Source organism: Corvus moneduloides, chromosome 4, assembly GCF_009650955.1.
Source record: "Corvus moneduloides isolate bCorMon1 chromosome 4, bCorMon1.pri, whole genome shotgun sequence".
Lineage (NCBI taxonomy): Eukaryota > Metazoa > Chordata > Aves > Passeriformes > Corvidae > Corvus > Corvus moneduloides.
The window spans coordinates 17,878,600-17,899,023 of record NC_045479.1 but is presented as its reverse complement, the minus strand read 5'-3'; the positions used below and the strand labels follow the sequence as shown (position 1 = coordinate 17,899,023).

Sequence of the window (20,424 nt, the reverse complement as noted above, 5' to 3'; positions counted from 1 at the left end):
TGGTTTGAGCTTTCATTTTTGGCTGATGGCCAGCTTGCAAATAAATAAAAAGCCCTTAAACAGCTAATGAGCTTTCATCGAGGTTCCCCTAGCCCCTTCCCCTTGAGCAAGCCACATGTGCTCTCCACAGCATCAGAGGGACACCTTGTCTGCCCTCACTGTGTGGAAAGAGGATGATGAAAAATGGCCCCAAAACGGGGACACAGCTGGGGAGTTTAATTTGGAAAATGCAGACGTCTGAAACAATGTATGCACATTTACACTACAGGTAAACCCTCATTTCACAAGGTTCTGTTTTAAAAAATTAAGCATCTTCCTTTCCACTCAGAGCTTTGTATAAAGGAGGAATATGGGATTTCACGGAGATCCCAGATGACCTGGAATATGAGCATTAGACCAGAGGATTTATCCTTATCCAGATCAGTTCTAAAAAACATTTACTTTAAGAATGCATGTGGTCTCTGGAAAACTAATGGGACTGTTGCTGTGTTCCAGTTAAACTGGTACCTTCCCTGCCTGGACTCTTAATTATTTTATCTGGGAAGCTAAATTAAGTCAATGGTATAATAATAAAGCGAACCATGAGGGCTTTTTAAACATAAAACTGTGCTGAGGCAGAGGTGCTAACATAGAGGAAATAAGGCATTTGCCAGCCAAGACATCTGATCCTATTGTGTTATTTTACAGTATTAATGAATAAGTAAACACAAATGGGCTACTCGTTGTTAGGTGAAGAGCAGCTGTCATGATGAAACCCAGGCAACTGTTCCTGCTTTGAGACTTTCCTGTAAAATGCTTTTTTTGTAACTTCAGTAATTTGAAAATTTACTTTATTGGCTAAACGTTTGGCCAAATGAATTTTGAAAAAATTACCAGGCATTCTTTCAGGAAAGAAAAAAAAGCATTGATTGACTTAGAGTTGTAAATAAGGTTTTGCCAAGGAGTACAATTTCAGAGGGAGATACCATCAACAAATCAGTTCTTTAGCTTCTGCCTGCACCAGCTGCCCATAAGAGTAACAGCATGTTAGTTTTTTGAAGGCGCAAATGCTCTGAAAACTGGTAGTTCTAAGCAAGCAGGTTAATAAAGAAATGTGATTTTCAGCATTTTATGTTTTAGGCCAAATAACAGATGACTACAAACGATGACAGCAAAGTTTGATGGTAATCAAAATCAATACTATGATACTCATGTTTCCAGAATGAAGTACTCAAGCTATGTGGCTCAGAGAGACAGGACCCTGAACTGGCTCGCTCCTAGGAACGAGGCAGATCACTTATAGCCCGGCCTAAGAAATCCATTGGGGCTTAACAGAGAATAATAACCTTTCTGGAGAGTTTTTAATTGACACTTCAAATTCCTTAAGAGGAAGATAATTCTTTTAAATTCTTAAGGATTGCTCAAATTCTATAGCAAAATGACCATTTTCTATTTCTGGTTAAACACCTTTGATGCAGCTTCTCAAGTGCTGCTCGTTTCTTTGCAGCACTATTGCTTTCATACCTATTAAAGCCAGTAAGACTATTCTATGGGGATTTATATTAAGGCGATTTGAAGACACCATTAAGAAGATCAGCCCTCTCTGCCTGCCAGGCTGTTTCCTGTCAATAAAGTTATCCCCCCTCATCTTGTCATTTGGGGCAGTTCTGAAAACGGAGACCATGTTTGGAAACCCAAAAGAGATTTCTCCTCTGAACTGAGAACCATTGTTCCCAAAAGTGTGGGGAGAAGTTCCAGATTTTATGTTGATGGTTTTAGAGTAATCTTTAGGGAAGAGGAAGTTAATAACTCCTTTGGAGAGTGTTGTGTAGGCTTGGTCTCAGGTGGGATCACTTAGGGGACAGAATTTGCTCTTTGAAGTTTCTTACTGAACCTAAGACTTCTTACCAGGTACATCCATCTCCTTAATCCCATTTTCTACTGCATGGCCCTCAACACAGACACAGCTGGCTGAGAGAAGATGAAAAGCAAGGGCAGGTAGTTGGGAAAGTATCCATGGTGTCTAGGAAGCAATGCTTCAGGCTTTTTCTCTTGACCTCTTTCTCAACAGGAATCAAGAAGGTAAAGAGGGATGCTTGGGAATGGAAACACTTAGGGAAGCAAATTGGTTTTTGTCTGAAATGTCTGATGCCTGAAATCCTTTGCTGGGAGCAGCCAGCATGGGGGGCAACAGGACCTGCAGAAGGGTTTTCTTACAGGTGTAGATTCTCTGCTAAATAAAAACGAGAAACCTGAAGCAGTGTCTTTCCAGGTTAAAGCATCACCCATTCTTTCTTCAGAAAGGTTTGTCCTCAGTGACACTACTTCTTTCTCTACAGTACCAGCAGGCAGAATGAAAGGAAAAAAGACACTTTGAGGAGGTGACAGAATTTCAGATTTCAGACTTTGACTGCAGAAAGCCAAAGAAATGATGGAAGAAACATGTCTCTGTGGGCAGTTTTCACTCAGCCAAAGCAAGGTGGAGGATGGTGATACCTCTCTGGGCTCAGGTACAAGTGATGAGTCTCATGAGGAGATAAAGTATTGCTGACCTTCTTGCCAAGCTGTCAAAGGCAGACACAGTAATTGCAAGTCTTCTGGTAAGGAAGAAGAGCTGTGGGCAGACTTGGCTAACCAGGGAAAGGAGGCAGCTGGAGGAGCTGGTCCTTGAAGGAAATCTGCAGAATCTGCAGTCTGGATCACAAGCTTTGATCAAGCAGCCAAGAACCAAGTGGAAATCTACCACCAAAATCCGGAGGGAGGAGCTGGAAGCAAAAATTTTTGCAAGGGTAGGAGGGAATGGAGTTGACTAACAAAGCCGCCACAATAGAGAGATAACTTCAGATAGCTTAATTGGGTTGAATCAGCTAATTGGACTGCTACAAATCAACCAAATTTGACACTCAACATCCTCTGAAAAACAAGCCAAGGGCAGGTGGAGGAAAAGGGCAGACAGGGAGAATGAAGCACAAAGGGAGGAGGCAGCAGGATACATCCCCCTTCCTCAGGGCAGAGGCATCCCATTCTGAAAATGAAAAGGAAATAAGAAAAGGTGAAAGGCTTTCCAGGAGGAAGTATTCACTCACAAATCCAAGTAGATAAGGGGAGGGCAGAAGCAGGATGGGCAAGCTTCAGGCAAAATTTGAGCAGATATTGATCACGGGGATCCCCAAAAGCAAGTCGGGTCCCATAATGGATGTTCGTAGTCAGGAATGAACTCTACGGGGTGGTGAAAGAGAAATAAACCCAAACCAGGACACATATGTGACCTTAGTGACATCCCTCAGGTCTGACAGCCTGTTCATATTGCAAATTACAGCATGCAGAGAAGTCGAGGGACCTAGATGTTGCCTCCAAGGCAGAGGTGGCAGAGCCTGAGCCACAGAGCCTGTGTGCAGCATGACCCCTGTGCTCCACAGGCACGGAGCGATCTGATAGACATCTCAGGGCCAGCGGGAAAGTTCCTCTGTCTTCACTGTCCCCGTGATGCAGAGATCACCAAGGGCACGAGCACCAGTGCCGTGTGCACGGAGAAGAGAAGGGATGCAAGAGGGGACTGCCCCGCAGGGACAGAGAAAGCATTTTGCAACTTATTTCCACCTCCGGGAAAAATGTAAGGAGCCTCTCAGAAAGAAGAGGGCGTGTTTTGAATCAGGAGAGTTTAGGACTTCTATACCACATACCTTTTACCTCCCAAAGAAGTTTCTTTCGTTAAAGCCACAGCTGGAGTTTTCTGTCCCTTTCTCAGTCAGTGGGACGTGACTGGGTTTATCTGTGAGGGTTATGGCTGGCTAGGAGCTGTGGGAGGGGAAATACTCCAGCTGGGACTGAGCTCACCTGAGCACGCAGGGGGCTTGGGAAGCAGTGCCCTGAAGCACATGGGAAGTCTGAGCACGTGAGGGTGGCTCCTGGAGCGATGGCATCCCCAGGACTGGCTGAATAAGAGCAGCCTGCAGGGATGGCCAGGCCATGAGGAGGTGCCCTGGGATGGCATTGTCCTCCAGGCATGGGCACTTTTTGAAAAACAGCTCAACAAAGTGATTGCTATTTACAGAGTACCAAGCTGGCTAGTCAGAAACATTTCAAAAACTGGCCTTTCTAAAACCACCTAGCAGTGTGGTTTCTGAGATGCTATTTTCAGCATGCTGTCAAAACAAATCTCTATCCATAGCTGAACTGACTGACTCTTCTCTTCAGGATGACTACCCTTAGCAGTGGTTGAACCAGTCCTAACTCAAGGTTTCAAAAGCAAGAGCAATATTTACCGGTTGATTTGCATTATCTGTAGGAGGAAAGTGGGAAAACTGGATAGCTCTGGAAGTGACCTCTTGTGCTGATCCTTCTTTGCCCTGCATATGTTGGGGCTCAGTATTTGCACTCAGAGTTGATTGGGGAACCACAAACATCCAATTCACACCATGTAGTAAAAAAATTTTGAACAAGGGCTAAATCCCTCCTGCTTGGACCAGCTGCTTCATGGTGAGCAAAACAGTTCGAGGTCCCAGGCACTTTCCTCTGTGACATCTTGTACCAGCCACGGTCCCAGACAGACCCCAGACTGCAGGTCTGGCCAGCATGGTGTTCCCTCTGCTTCTATACCCTCAAGCTGTTCCAGAACAGAGAGACACTTTAGCCACACAAAGGAGGCAGGAGGAGTGACTCAGCTGCCACCCTCAGGAGCAAGGGTGTCGGTGCCCACCCCGCAGACATGTATGAGCTGGGAATGTCCAGGTCTTTCCCACTCATGTGTGTGTGTAAGTGTTCAAATGCTTCTCACTTACACACTCGGGCCAAACTTACCCTCTTATGATACACATCCTGCTGTACATTAGAATAAGTAGCCATTCATAGGAGGCCTGTAAAACAGGAGGAGTTTTGTTTGTGCCATTCTTTAAGGCAGCAGCAGGCCTTTAAAGCTTCTTTTATAAGCTGTGGTCAGTGGGCTCCCAGCATGCTCCTTACACTGAGTCAGCATGTAGATACTGACTGGGGCACTGGAAACAACATTTTTAGGGTGTCCTGGGAGGTCTGGAGGACAGATACCAATGGCTAAACTCAGAAGTCCACTTCAAATCACTGTCACCCATTTATCTATCCCTAGACAGACTAGGATGTCAGGATGTGAACCTGGTGCAGGCAGAGTGTGCCAGACTCAGCTTCTTGAGGGCTGAGTGAAACAGGTCAGTGCCACCGTCCCCTTTCCTTCAAACCCACTGCACAGGTGCCCCTGTCCATAGCAACAGACCCTTGAGCTCTGGTAAACACTGTGTGTGTCTGTAATCTCTGTGCTGGGACAGTCCCCTCCCACGCCCACGGTCCCAGACTCCCAACGCTCCTTGCCTTAAGGCTGGAATGCCCCTGTGCTGGCATCTACATCCATCCCACCTCCTGGGGGACAGCAGGACTCAGTGATGGCTGCACGAATATTTCCTTCCAAGTAGTTTGGTGTGTCCTCATGCTGGACAGCTTCTGCTCTGCAGCAGCACCCCTCTCTGCTAGGTTTATATAATCTACCGTCATCACTGCTTCCTGCTCCACTGTTTTTAATGCCCTAAATGCACAGAGGAAGACTCAGACTCCCCTCCAACAGGTACTTGTGGTCATGCTTCAGGCAAGTCATGCTCTAAATGACCAAGGACTGTTCAGAGGCAGTAGTTATGATAGCAGTTTATCATTTTCCATTCACCAAGTCTGTAATGGTTGGTAAACCATCTGCCTGTGTGAAATTCACATACAGCTCTTGCAAAAACACTGAGAAATGCTGGCTGTAGCATCTTAACTGCATTCCTCAGAGAAATTTAGGCTGAGTTGCTGGAGGGCAATCTGTTACAATCAATGGGGGAAGCCCTGCTAAGGAATTAGTCTGATGTGGTGGGGTGACAGCTGTTTTAGACTTGAAAACATCCAAAAACCTCTTGAAGAAGTGTGACATGTTCCCTTCACTGCTAGTTCTCTGCAGGCACTAAGGGCTTGTAAAACTCACCCTGTTCTATATATGGTCCTGGCATTTCCCTCTCCTTAAATAGGAGATGAGAGTAACTAATTTCTTTGAGGTAGTCAATAACCTGTTGCTGGAAAACTCGTGTTCCTCTCAAGGAGGATCAATAATGCCCATAACACCAGTCACAGGAAATTAGAAACAGTGCTCAGCATTAACCAGTTGCAAAGTACAAGTACCATAAAATGACCTTATAACAAAGGACCCTCCAAAGTGTTCATCCAGTGACAGCATCCATTCCACACAGTTGTCTCAAAAGACACACAGGGCCACACATGGTGTGTGAAGCAGAGTGGAGTCTCCTGTCCTGGGAAAATAAACTGTATCATTGTGTCCAGCTAAAAAGTAAATCTAGTCTCTTACCAGGAAGCTGGGGCTGGCTCAGAGACCATCCCTTGTTCCCAGGTTGTGAGGTGTCTCTGACCAGCATGACCACATCTAGGGGGCTAATGGCAACAGGGATTAGCTTTTGGAAGGCAGAAGGAAGCAGTACCTGGATGTGCAGAATGGTTCTAGTGCAGAGCCAGCTAAGCATACTCCAGTAATTCTCTGTTCAGGAATTGGAGACTGCTCTGACTGGATGGAAACCACCGGATCTAGATTGTATCAGATGAACCTTAGTAAGAAGGTCATAAAACACTTGTCAGCTTTCGTGTCTCATACTGTTCACCAACACAGGACGCCCATGGTGTGGCAGGAAGTGAGAGTGATAGAAAGAATAAATCAAACTGGTAACTACTACCTGATAATTTCTTCCAGACTGTGCAGCTTGTAGGTCCAAGAGCAGCGTACTCTGTATGGAGCCGTGTTAGTTGGGCAAATTCTGGGTGCTAAACAAGGCTGGATTCCAACATAAAGCAACATCTTGGAACAAAGTTTTTCACTAGACACAGAGACAGAATCTTCTCCCAAAACTAAAACAGGACAGGAACTGTGATTTTTTTATTTGACCAAGGCATACATTGATGGTTTTGATCCTAGTCTGCTTGCAAGATGGCAAACATTGACTCAGTAGGATATTTGTGCCTGTGGATCTGATCCTTTGGGACAAATAACTTAAACTGAGACCACAGAATGAGATGAGCTCCTAGACAATGCAAAGAAAATACGTTTAAAAACATCTGTTCTCATGTGGAACTTTTACAAACCCTTCATGAATTGTTTCCAAAGCCCTGCCAACTGTACTATAATGGTGGTGGCAGGACCTCTTACTGAATGGGAAAGGTTTTGTTTCTGCATTAAAGCAGGAGCACTTCTCCAAATATCTCCACATCTCAAGAAACAGGTACTTAGGATGGCTCATGCTGTTCAGCTCCGCAAGGCTAGAATATGCACTTGGCTTTACGTGCTCTGGTAGTCCCAGAGTTCCTAATTTACTTATCTTTAGAGGTTTTATATATTCAGATTAGAGGGCTCAAAAGTTGGATCAAATTTTTTCAAGCTAGTCTGGTATTGCCACAGCTGAAGAATTACATCAGGCCTGTTCCATAGCATCTTTATCAGGTGCAAGGAGCAAGCAAGGAGTTTCACTCACTCGCTTTTGCACCAAGGGCTCATTCTGTGCTTGGATGAAACACACTTGGGTTTTGAGATAAACGTGAATACACAGGAGCTGTGTGTCCTAATACTGGACTTAACTTCGTTCCTGGCTTCACATTCATGGTTTTTTACATTACATTCCCTTTATTTTACATTACAGCAGATCTGCTATTGAACAGGCATTGTGCATTTAGCCAGAGAGTCAAGAACATTCTCCTGTCTCATCAAAACTTTTTTTTCCTGCTTTGATGTGTTTTGTCTTCCAATTACTTTGATACTTGTGCTAAGAACACAATGCCCTTGGAGAAATCTTGTTTCACTGCATATTCCACTCCCATATTCCATTATTTGTGCTAACTCCAGAGATGGGCAAAGCACAGTGCAAAGGTGTTCAGACAGCTTTGGCCCCTGCCAGCTGTTTGCCCTCTGCATTTCATGCATTTTTAACTGTACACCCTTCTCTTTGTCCCCAGCTTAATACTTTCATGAAGAAATCCCAGTATTCACTTGATTTGCAGCCATCTTCTTCACAAGCAAAGTCCTGTTTCATAACAGCCTTTCTGTAACTTGGGTGCTGGTATACCACAGAACAATGTTTTAATAAATGTTATTTACATTTTTCAGGGTAGCTAGAGGGGTTTTGGTTTTAATTAGCTGAGTAAGAGAGTCATGAGTTATTATACAGACACAAAAAGAGCTGCTACCATGATCTCCTTACCCGTGGCTCCTGTGCCAACACAGGAAAAAATAGTACAGGCCCTTGCAGGCAAATATTTTTTTTGAAAGAGGGGGAAATTGATTAAGATGTACAGTGTGTATTGCTCCTGGAGTCCTCAACAGTTTTTCCTTACCTGATTAATTGCCTAAGCCAGAAGTAGAAAGTCTTTTCAACATTTGGGAGGAGCAAAGGGAGTGCAAGCTCTCCTGCCATTGCCCTCCAAGCAGTACTTGCTGGGGGAAAGTCAGAGAGGTGCTTGCATGGAAACGCTGCCTGCTGAGAACCACTTCAAATGAATTATGGACTCCCTCTTCCCCCCTCGTGCTTCTGCTTCCTTCTCCTTCCCCTCCTAATCCTTATCTTCAGCACAAAATCTCTCAGAATCCCCCTGCTTATGAAACCTGGAAGGAGCAAGGTCCAAGGCACAGAGGCGCATCCCAGGAAGCTCTGTGAGGAGAGGCTTGCTCAGTAGCTCAGCTCAGGACATCACCAGCAACATGGCCAGCTTGGATGATGAACCAGACAAGGGATTAGGCTTGCAGTGCTTGGGAAAATGCACTGGTAGTAGCCCTGCACCAATTTTTGCATGAAAACTTCCCAACACTTTGGATGCTTGCAGGAGCTGGTCCCATTGCAAACAGATTTAACTTCCAGTATCAAAGGAAAACTTAGTTCAGTTACAGGCCAAGTGCAAGTGAAAGATGGATGTGTGCATCCTGCTGAAAAATGCTTCTGATAACGAGAGCCTGGAGTGGCTGTGGAGGGGACAAAAGGGACATGCCTGTACTGCTGTCCTCTACTGCCAGTTCCTGCTCTGCCACGGGGAATGAGGGCTCAGATTTGCCCCCACCTGCTGAGGGGGATCTATCCAGACCATCCTGCACTTTGTGATAAGACAAACCACGCTGCTCACAACTCTATCCAGAGTCACCAATGGTAGCCTTCACAGTGTCCTGCTTGTCACACCCTGTGTCCTGCCTCTTCTCTGTCCCAGGCTATCTTAACTGAAGAGATTAACACGAGGCTGTACAATATCTTCCCTAGCACAAGCCTGGCCCTTCACAGAGATAACTATTTGTACTTAAAATGCTGAGATCATCTGGAAGCCAACTCTTACGTGGAAGACTAGGACTGTCCTAATAAACACTGTGTGTTGAAAGCAGCAACAACAGTCACTTTATTATTTTCCCAAAAGAGGGTTGCTTCTTTTCTGTGCACAAACTAATAGATTTTGCAGACACCAGTGTTCATGAATGCCTGTTTAAACTCATCAGTTTTAGGAACTTCCACAGACTTCAGCAAGCCATGGTGGATCAACTTGTATTTGCACTTCCCAGAACACACATTTGAATTGAAGATCAGCTAGTTCATTCCTCACTTTTTAGCATTGTGCCAGTTAAACACAAATGACTAAGCCCAGAGCAGCTATCCTATTTCTCACTGAACACAGCTACCCACACTACCCCTGTCTAGCACAAATTCCTGCTGACATCTGAAATTCTCTTCTAACAAAGTCCATGCCGAGGATGAATGAAATAGCTTCTCTGGTCTGCAAGTTTTTCCTAGTTCTCCTGTGTTCCTGTTACCATGAATGGAAACTTTTTCCACAGCTTTAGGAACACGAAAGCTGGGCAGGGCCATAGGGTGGTGTTTCCACTTACATTCCCTGAATGCAGTTTTTCTTTAAGTCATTTTATGGGTTGGGGGAGAATATCCTGTGCACCACACCCACTTCTAGCCAGCTTCACACTATTTATACAGTCAGGAACCACAAACCATGGCGAGAAGTTTAGATCTCAGGCAAGCCAGTAGCCACACTGATTCCAGGCTGGAGGGTTCATATTGCACGGTCCAATTTAGAGCACATTCTCATTATCTCATGGGGTAATGACAGTTCAAAAGCTGCAAGTGTGCAAGCAGGTGAACTTAATTTAGGTGAGAGCACTGAGCAGAAGAAACAGGCTAAGGAGACTTCATGGAAGAGTTCACACTATCTCAAGCACAGAAGCACAGAGTCTTTGGGCTGACTTCCCAGCTCATTTGAAATTAAATCCATGCCTTTAAAAAAACCCACAACCGCACAACAGCACCACAGAGATGGTTCTCAGTTGTACTGACCATTTCTGATTACTATTGGAAATCTCTTGCTAGCTAGCACTTCACAGGTCTTCCACCATGCATTTTCTGGTATGGGTGTGGTGGATCTGGTATGATCTATCTGGGCTTGCAAGGAGCAGGGACAGGATGTGGGGCAGAGAGGGGACATGATTAACTTGATGTTAGTGAATGTCTGCAGCTCCTAAAAGAGCTATGGACTCAAGATGAAAAGCCATGGAAAGGTGCTTTTGCAAAATACCTGTTTCCTCTTCCTCCCTTTTGGAAGGGAATCACTGCCATCCTCACATAACAGCCAAGCAAAGATTTTTATGCATTTCTGCAGTGCTTAATCACATTGCTGATAGTACCCATAATTACTGTATTGTAGCTAAGTAGGGAGAAAGCCTGTTCTTCTGTCTGGACAATTGCAAAACTCTCCAACCACACACAGCTGACAGACTTGCAAGCCCAGAACACCACAAATCAACAGGTTTCACCAATGCCTTTAAACTGCACTTAATCACAGATGAGACCTCAGGGCACTTCTGCCACAGCAGAAGTTGTTCAAGGCTGAAAAACCTTCCTTGGTGAGGCAGAACTGGCTGCAGCAAAGCCCCCCCACTCTGTACATCAGCTCCCTACCTGCAAGATGGGATATGACACAAGCAAATTGCTTAAAGCTCTTGGGGGAAATTGAAGCCACCTTTTCTGGTCTTTATTGTATGCCTCTGTAAGAAGAAGAAGGAATTTTTCTTCATATCTAAACTATCAATAGATTGTAAAAAATAACTGAGTCTATCACCTTTAGATTTTATTCTTGTAAACTGTTTATTTTTTGATGTGTAAATACATCACAATATATCACTTGGGTGCCTTTGAAGGAAAGAATTCTGCATGGGAGGACATTGCTGGTGGGAATATTGATAAAGATTAATGCTTGCTTAGCCTCCAAGGGCAAGCTGCCTCTGTTGGACTTCTTTAGGCATAATTAAAAGCAGCCAAGTGAGGTTTCTCCTTGCAAGGCCTACTGAAGGAGCCCATCTCTTCCCACTGGCTGCAGGGGCAGGGTAAGGGAAATGGCTTTCCTAGGCTAACACCAGCCTTTGTGGAAAGCTCTCGCCGAAAGCAGGACAATGCAAGGTTTGCAGAGCACCAAACCCAACATCTGGCTGCTGTTGAGTTTAATTTCATTTTAGTTTAGGCTTGTTGGCCTAAACCAGTTTAGGCTGGCCATAGGAGCAGGGGAAAATCTGCCACTGAATGTACTGTGTGGAGATGAGGACATCTCTTGCATTCTCCATGCCTGCCTCTTGCTGAGAAAAAGATGCTCTCTGATAAGCATTTGAGCTCCTTGGGAATTACTTCTGCACAGTCATGCCACATGCACTCTGCAAGTCCAACTCAATTGTTCATTCACCACATTCACTTCTTTAGCACCTCATCCTGCAGCAGGGCTGAGCACCCAAAACTGGGTGAACTGGCCACAATTCACCCATTTCAGCTAGCTGCTCTGGCCAGTGACTGAAAGTCAATGGATACAGGGAAGGGGCCATATAAAACTAAAAGGACCATACTGGGCAAAGAACAGTTATTTTCCACAGAGAGAATCGTAAGTGTTGTCTATCTCCTACATTTACCCCTTGTGCAAGATGAGTGAGGCGCACGAGTCCTGGACAACCACTGCAACATCTTACAGATTACTCTGTTACTCAGTGACTGGTGTGAACATCTGAGGGTCTCTTAAGTAAACTACAATTATTTTACATTTATGGACCCCACTGAACCCATTATTGAATGGTAACAAGGTAGTCATTAGGTCACACAGCAGTGAGCTCCTTTTCAGCATGAGAAATATGCTGTGGGTAAGGACTGGGGGGGTTGGCTGTGTTTCCTCTTACGGCTTTTCTCTCCGTCCCCTCAAGACAAAGGTGGGTTTGGTCCAAGGAGAAAATAATTTGCCTGGTCGCATTCTGACAGAAGTTCATTCAGAGGATCTGAGATGCCCTGTGAGGTCTGCAGGGAATGCAGATGGGCCCTGTGAAGTGTCAAGGCTTCCTGCAGAACCACAGCTCCCCACTGACAAATCAGCTCTGCAGTGGCTTCAGCAGAGAGCTTACCATAACCAGCCACAAGATAGCAGACCCGTACAGGAATTTTCCCATTCCCTTCCCACCCTGTGCTGGGCTCAAAACAGCTTTTGATACATGGCTGATGGAATAGCAGGAGAGAAATTAGGAGTGTTGGCAATGAAATGCTCCCTGACTGCAGTGACAGGAGCCTCAGCCTCTGAGCTGCTGGTGTGACAGCCAGGGAAGCAGTTTCATTCATAACCTGAGCATATTTTTTTTCATTGAATGAGCTTACCTGAAATGTTGGAAAGGAACAAACTAGGTTGATGAGCTATTTCAACTCCTACCCATGCAAGTTTTCTCAGAAAGTTTTCTTCTATTCCTCCTCTGCAGAAAACACTGCAGTGCTCCCAGACTGCATCAATGACAGCACAGTGGAGAGGAAGTTATCTGCACTTGCTCACCTGGACAAGCTTAGTTCTGCCCTACTTCAAGTACAAACTGCCTTTAGGATGTCAGACCTCACTATCTCTGATTTACAGACATTTAGTCAGGAGGTGCACAGGTACGGACATCCCAGCCACTGACATTTGACAATAAGCAGCTCTATGGATTTTATTCACATTTATGGGATGCTGTAATGTTGGTAAGCACCAATATCATCACACAATGTATTTCAGGATGCCCACATACATGGCCCAAGCTCCGAGACTTTCAGTCCTCTCTTGAGATCCTCTGCCTCTTCCAAACAGAGAGTTAAAATGAATGAGCAGGCATGCCCCGCCTCACACACACCGTGCACACACACATGCAGGGCTCTGCACTTCAAACTGTCAAAGTTTCCAAAAATTCTCCTGTTTCTGCCAATTCCAGCATACCCAAAGCTGGGAGGGACATGGGGGAAATTTCTGAAAATCCAGTCCAACTTAGAAGAGGGGGCATTTCACAATATTTTTTCTTTTTCTTTTTTTTTAATGTTTTTTTGTGGCAGGCATCCATCTCTCTCTTGTCCATCAACCTTTCTTCTTCCACAACGTGCTACCTGACAGACTGGAGAGCATGAGCTTCATTCCAGCATCTTAACCCTGAGTTCTAATATCAGAGCAACTCATCTCAAGAGAGGAATGAGACTCTTTGCTACAAGTTAATCCCATCCTCCTTCTCCCCGCTCTCCCAGATGCCAAGGGCAAAGCAATCCAGGTTGCCTAGCCAACGCTACCCTGGTCAGAGCTCAGCTTCACTGTGATCCCATTTCTTCCCTGTAATCAGCCACATTTTCCACCTAAGCCTTGGAATAAAGAGCTGCTCATGCTCAGCATGGTCTCTGCCTCCCCTTTGTGTCAGGGGAGGCAGAAGGGCTGGTTTTGGGAACAGCCCCTCACACCGCCTTTTCCCCAGCTTTGCTCCAGCAAGTTCCCAGTACCAGTCAGCACCAGCTGGATCATTCTGTCCAGTTTGTTCCCTCCAGGCTCAGATCAGCTCCTCGGCTTGAGACCCGAATCTCTTGATTCCTCTGCAAGGAGAAAGTGACACCAACCATTATTCTCACAGTTTTATTTGTAAAGGACATAGCATGAAAAGCTGTATTTCAATGTACTTCAAAACCTGAAAAACCCATGTCGGTTTGTGGTGTGTATGTTAAAGTGCTCGATAGAACAATACTTTTACTAATGTCATCTTGAAAATAATCCAGTTCTTATTCCGTTAGTAATAATGTAAGGACAAAATATACTTAATGGAGACATTTAGGGATCATTTTAAGCTATACAGGGCACATTTGTACATTACAAGTGTAACACACAATATTTCCCCTCACGATGAGCACCTTCATTTGATTGAAAGGAGGAATTTTCTCAAATACGCTGCTGCGGAACTACCCTAAAAACACATTTTTGAACAATGATAGCTCATTACACAAACCAACTTGGAATAAACATGAGTAGGTTTTTCACTAAACAGTACAATTTCATTTATTTCAGAGAATTATAAATACACATTTTGTACATAGTGAGGCATCTGATTCTCTGACTCCCTCAAGTTACCACGCTGGCTGTTAGTAGAACAGGACTATGCAAACTCAGACATCTGCAGACGGGCATTGGATAGGATTTTTTTGTTCTTTTAAAAAGCAGATACCAGAGAGCTTTGGTCTTTTCCAATATTCCCTTTCTCAACCAAAGAAGGTGCTTTAACACTGAAGTAAAAACTGTGTTAGCTTAGAAGAATCCTGATGGGTTTCTCACCATTCTAGTGGGTAGAATGATTTCTGAAAACCTTACAGAAAAAACCTCTCAGTTTCCAATAAACAAAAGTAGTCCACTAAAAAAAAAATCATACATGGCAGAATAAAAATTCACTATGAAGAACTGTTCTCCCAAGGCTGTCAAGTAACTACTCCTCTAGGAAACTGAGGCACTCAGCTGTGCCCCTTTCAACATATCTTGGAGTAGTTTATTGCCTACAAGGAAAGATGAAACATACATAATTTTTACTGTATTATTATTAATACGATGTGAAACCTGACAAAACCAAACAAGTCAACACTTGCTGAAAAAGCTGACGTGAAGTTGTGTTAAGTGCTAAAGGTTTCTTAATGTAGTCTGAAATGGGGAAAGGCCCTGATTTGAATTTTAAAAATTCTCAGGTTTTGACTTCTATTAACTTAAGAAAGACTTAATGTAGTTATTGCCTTTTTTCTCTGTGTGTGGTTTATTCTTTTAAATGAATAACCTTTAGAGGTGCCTACATTTCTACTTTATCCTGCTTGCACTTAATCCTTGTCATGTCAGATGAATGCTAGGACTGCTCCAGTCATACGTAGCCTTTGGAGAAGTCTGCAGCAGTGTACTTTGGGAAGCATCCAGCCAGCAAATGCAGATGATGCTGTGAAGAAATCCAAGGACTAAAGAGGTGGTTATTTCAGTAAAATGAAAGTCACTTAGACTCTGGGTTGGGCGTGAAAAAATCCTGTATAGCAGTCATTAGACATGAAAGGCCTGAGTTGTAATAGAAATCAAAACATCCTAAGCAGTCATTACCAAATAATGCTGCCACATGGTTTCTGGTGCTAAATGTATAATTCATTGATAGAATTAAGTACAGGGACACATTTTCAATTGCTGCTGAAGGGCTGTCATGCATTGTCTGCTGACTTTAAGCAGACATGCCTGGCTACACAGAAAATCCTAACACCCCAAATTTCACATTTCTGGAAACGTAAGAGAGATGTCACACATCCGTGGGCTCTGGCTACTAACTCAAGACACCATTCACAGCCTTTACATTAGTTACTCACACCCACAGCAGTGACATGGCAGTGCTGCCTACAGTATTTGGGATGAGTTTGGTCAGTTTAAGGAAGCACAAGCCCAGGAGGAAAGAATGGTTACTGAAAACTGGAACCCCCATTAAAGTCAAAGGCTCCTTGACAGTGTTATTTTACTGCTTTCTTAGAAACAAAAAGACTTCTATAACATAAAACTCTCCAATGAAACAAAGTTCCACGAGGAGTTTTCTTCTGGCTGGGAGTATGACGTGAAGCTTTGACACTGAAGTGAGGGATGTTCTAAGAACTGGGCAGCAGAAGGACCACAGGAAAACAGAGAAGCTTAACAAAAGGCAGGTGAGAAAGCAAACCCTAATTTTCACCCTCTTTCCTTTTCCTCATCTCCCATCCCTCTTTCCACCACATGCACACTATGCCAAGACCTGCCACTGTCCACCATTGCCAAGCCCCTCCTAATGCCACTTGAGAGCACAGTGCAAGGCAACACACAGTACCAGGGGGCCTTTCCCAAGCCTCAGCTGACACTGAGACATCCAAAGAATCCACTGACCAAATGCCCAAGATCACAGGGAATAAACAAGTGAAAACAAAAACCTACATTTAAACTAACTTCCAAAAATCAAAACCAGGTGAAGCTACCTATGTCCTCAGATCCTTCCAACTCCCATCCACAAGAATGGAAAACACACTCTGTGTCTGCTGCATGGTATTCACGAGGTGATTCTGACATAACCTCTTGTTAAATTTGTATCATACAGTGGCTCCCAGTTCCTCACCGTATCTCTATATATGCAGTGTATTAGTAACACATGAACTGGAAAGAGTGTAAGAGAGAAGCCTCAAAACACCAATGTGAAATTAGTCTTTCTTCCTCCTTTTGCTTAATTCCTTTTCTTTTTGTAGCTGGATAACAAGGAAAAAAAAAAAAAAAAAGTAATCCAAGATCCTGTACTCCCCCTAGGAACACTCATTCTTCAGGATAAAGGAAGACTCAAAACCTGTCAGCATTTCAAAGCCAGCTGATACAGTTCAGTAGCACAGCAACAGCAGTGTTTGCGGCTCTACAGCAATGATTCTTCTCAAGTACAGCAAGAATTTGGTATAAACCAAATTCCTCACCATGGAAAAAAAAATGGTCATCCACAACACAAACTGGCTGAGGGTGAGGGTGAACCATGAGAACATCTAGACAGGGAAGGGACAGACTGAGTTGAGTCCCCATCTCAGGCTGCAGCAGCAAAGCTTCCACAGGTGTCTCATACTCTCAGGCTCTAAGGCTGACAGCAGTCCTCTCCTCCAGTGTTTTAAGCATTCCAACACTTGTTTCCCCTTTTGGAGATCAACAGGAGTGACACAGAAGACCTTACAGAAAAAAAAAAGACGACTCACGACTTCCCTGCGTGGGAAGGTGAGTCTTCAAACAAACAACAAACTAAGAGAGACCATGTACAGTAGGGTAACCAGCATATGCTTACAGCGTTTCCAAGAGTGACACGATCACAATGGCTACATAAGGATATTTGCTGTATTAATTTGCAATACCTGAAAAAAGCCCTGCTGAGTTTGCACTGTATTTACACATTGATTGGCTTCTTCCTCACAAGCAAGTAGCGGCATCCCTTCCCACCTTGGTCCTTCCCTCCCTCCCCCAAGACTCTCCCCTGCTTTAAGCTACTCATAGTCAGAACAAGAACATTCAGTCTAAGAAAAATTTCTTAGAGTAATATAATTTCTTAAAGAAGATAGCGTATTTACACACATCTAACACATGAAAATACTCTATTTTTTGTACTAAATTTCTGTTTCAAATAAACTACAATACTGCATCTTAGCATTCTGCAGCTTTAGAGGCCAGTCCCCATCTGGGCTTCCCAATCCTGCTTCCACCAGCAGCTTTGCCTTACAGTGGTGCACTACCGTGGCATTCAAGTCCTGACAGGTCTCCAATTGTGGTTTGCTTGTTTGGGAAAGGAGTAATGAAGTTCTCAGCAAAGCCATGCTAAACATCCACTCCTTTAATGAGTGATCCTTCTAGGATGATGTTGAAATCTTGCAATGTCTGTAGGACTCGGATAAGGGAGTTGACAGTCATGCGGTCCCGGAGGAGAGCGTTCTCCTCGTACATCCTCGTGATGGGCGGGCACTCTGCCAGCAGCGGGATCCACTGAGGCAGCAAGTGGTCCCTGAAAAGGGCAGGACAGGCATTGTTTTAGCACCAAGTACAACGGATCTCACACTGGAATTCTTCTCCAAGAACACGACCCTAAACATGCAGCCCCTTTTAGCGTGTTGTTTGCACGTACAAGTTTCCCGTGTAATTGCAACCCTTGATTTGGTTAGTAAAATACTACCTACTGTAGAAATGAGAATTGAAAGATACTAGCAGAATCGGACATTTGTAAAAATTCAGCAACATTTTCAGATCAGGAATAGGGAAAATATAACTTGAGGAAAATCTGACAGACTGTTTTCCAACTGGTTTTCCAAGTATCCAGACAGACAAGACAAAAATGGTACTTATTTCTAGACATACCAATTTCTACCCTCCAAAATACAACTAAGCTCCACCCTCCTGCCCCTCCCCAAGTGCAAGAAAGAAAACGCCCTATTAGGAAAGAAAAGTTCATCTAGAACAGTTCTGTCAAAATTATAACAGACATCCCATTTTCACAGGCAACTGAATGAGAATTTAGAAATTCACCAGCTCCTGAAAAGGAACTCCACATTCCTGAAGTCAGTACTTCATCAAAAATAGCATTTCAAGACAGATTTCATACACATGACTGTCAAGCTAACAGTTACAAAAAAGCTCAAAACATTTTTAGCAGTTTAGACACTAGCCATGTATTATTAGTGCTTCTTTGCTCCAACTCTTGACGTAGTACTAAAGCAGCCTAAGATAGGCATTGGATAAAAGATAGGTGTAAGATGTCCTAAAATGGAAAACTAAAGGTAATAACAACGGTGGGAAAATATTCTTCTAGTCTAATGCCAGAGGACACATAATGAAGAGCAGTTCGGTACCTTGTCCCCAGGCAAACCAGGATTTGGAATTTGCCATCCTTTCCAATGTTCCTTGGAGCTGTATTGATGGCATTCACATAATGACAGAAGGTTTTGCACGAAGATCTCTGAAGCAAAAAGGCCTCCTCGTTGTCTCCAATCTGATCACTGGTTTCAAAATAAGCAACAGCTTTCTCTGTGGTAGGGAGAACATCAGAACCCAGTGAGCAGAAGCACTTCATTGTGACACAGAATCACACAAGGGAATCCTTAAAACACCCGTTCAGAGCTATTCCACAGCTTATCTATGGATTCCTGATTCTGAAGACCATAGGTAGGTGATCACTTCCACCTTTAACATGGCATAGCATTGGTCAGTCTGGCTGATGTCTAACACAGGTAACACCAAGGAGCTGCACCAGAGCACCTCTCAATGGTTTCACTCTAAGTGATACCATCAGCCTTGGTTTCTCACTTTTTCTGAGTAAGCATTTACCCTCAGGCTAAGCATCTCAGCCTGCAAGCCTGTTCTAAGGGAGAAAGAACATCTTAAATTACCCCTACATAGGCCTGCAGGTAAGGATCACCAGAAGACCAGTGCAGTGATTAGGAGAGTTCTCATAAACAACTAAAAATCCAAACCTTTCACTTCCTGCCCTTTCCCAGCTCTCCCTCTAACACTGATCACTCTTCTACTCCAGCCCATCTTCTTTCTCTCAGGAAAGCAGCCATTTGAACTACAAACTCTTAAATTTCTACACAGACTCACACTCTTCTCTTACACAGAGTTTAGTAATTCTTGTCTTCCATCGGGTTTCTCATTGACTTTAAGCAACCTGGAGCAGGTGCTTGGCAGGAGAAATGGCACCCTAGCTGATGAGAATCCAAGGTCTGCGTGTGAGGAGTCATTTTGCCCTAAGCTTTCTCCTCCAGATCACATACCAGCTTACCTATGAAATCCCAGATGAAGACATTCTTATGAAAAATGCGAGCTGATTTGAATCCATGGTGGAAGACCTGCTCCAGTGCTGCAACCAGACCGTTTTCTCCACACAGCAGAATGGTAAGGCTCCCTCTCTGTGGGTAAGGGAGAGTAGGTAAGTACAACTTGCCTTGTTTGGATGGCAGAAACTTCAGATCTAAAGGTAGTACATCTACTGGTACTTCAGTGTCATTTCTGTTTATAAAAATATACAGGCAAGTAATGAAAAGTAGGAATTACCTCTTTCTCTGGCTTGTGAAAGTGTTTCACAATATTGTTCACGGCTTCCCCAATTCCCTCTTGGATCTGCCCCGCATTAGGCTCTGTGAAATGATGGAGAGCAGACTAGCTGAAGTGGTTGGTTTTAAATGCTGTATTACTCCTGGAGGCTAATCTTTCCTTGCTTGACATTTCAGCAGTCACGTCCTCTAATTTTACAGGAGCTGGACAGATGTATGAACAGGATCTACACTGTCCCATCTCCGTGCTTTAGCAGAGAATGCCTCCTGTGACCCTCACAGTCCCGTGTCCTGTTGCAGCCAAGTGCAGTTACTCATAAAAGCTAATTTTAGGGATGTGAGGTTGATGTGCACAAGGGTCCCTCCAGAGATAAGCTCTGCCATAAGGCAGTTCACAGCAGCCACATCAAGTTCTGAGCTGCCCTGAGAAAGGCCTGTCTTCCCACAGACTGCAAAGTAAGCTGGGAGGCTGAGCAGCATCAGCTACTGCAAATTCTGCTGCCTCCTCCTCCCT

At 44.2% G+C, this 20,424-nt stretch overlaps 1 protein-coding gene across 4 annotated transcripts in view; it reads right to left on the bottom strand.

Annotated features, from left to right (window-relative positions):
• Window positions 1-13,937: 13,937 nt before the first annotated feature.
• DENND5B (DENN domain containing 5B) overlaps window positions 13,938-20,424 on the bottom strand; it is a 104,979-nt gene continuing 98,492 nt past the window's right edge. For all 4 annotated transcript variants that reach the window (XM_032105910.1, XM_032105912.1, XM_032105911.1 and 1 more), the window contains 4 exons: window positions 19,912-19,994; window positions 19,640-19,766; window positions 18,711-18,885; window positions 13,938-17,869 (listed from right to left, as the gene is read on the bottom strand). In XM_032105910.1, the coding sequence (XP_031961801.1) occupies window positions 17,686-17,869; window positions 18,711-18,885; window positions 19,640-19,766; window positions 19,912-19,994 (569 nt within the window). In that variant the 3' untranslated portion in view covers window positions 13,938-17,685. The remainder of the gene's footprint in view (window positions 17,870-18,710; window positions 18,886-19,639; window positions 19,767-19,911; window positions 19,995-20,424) is intronic.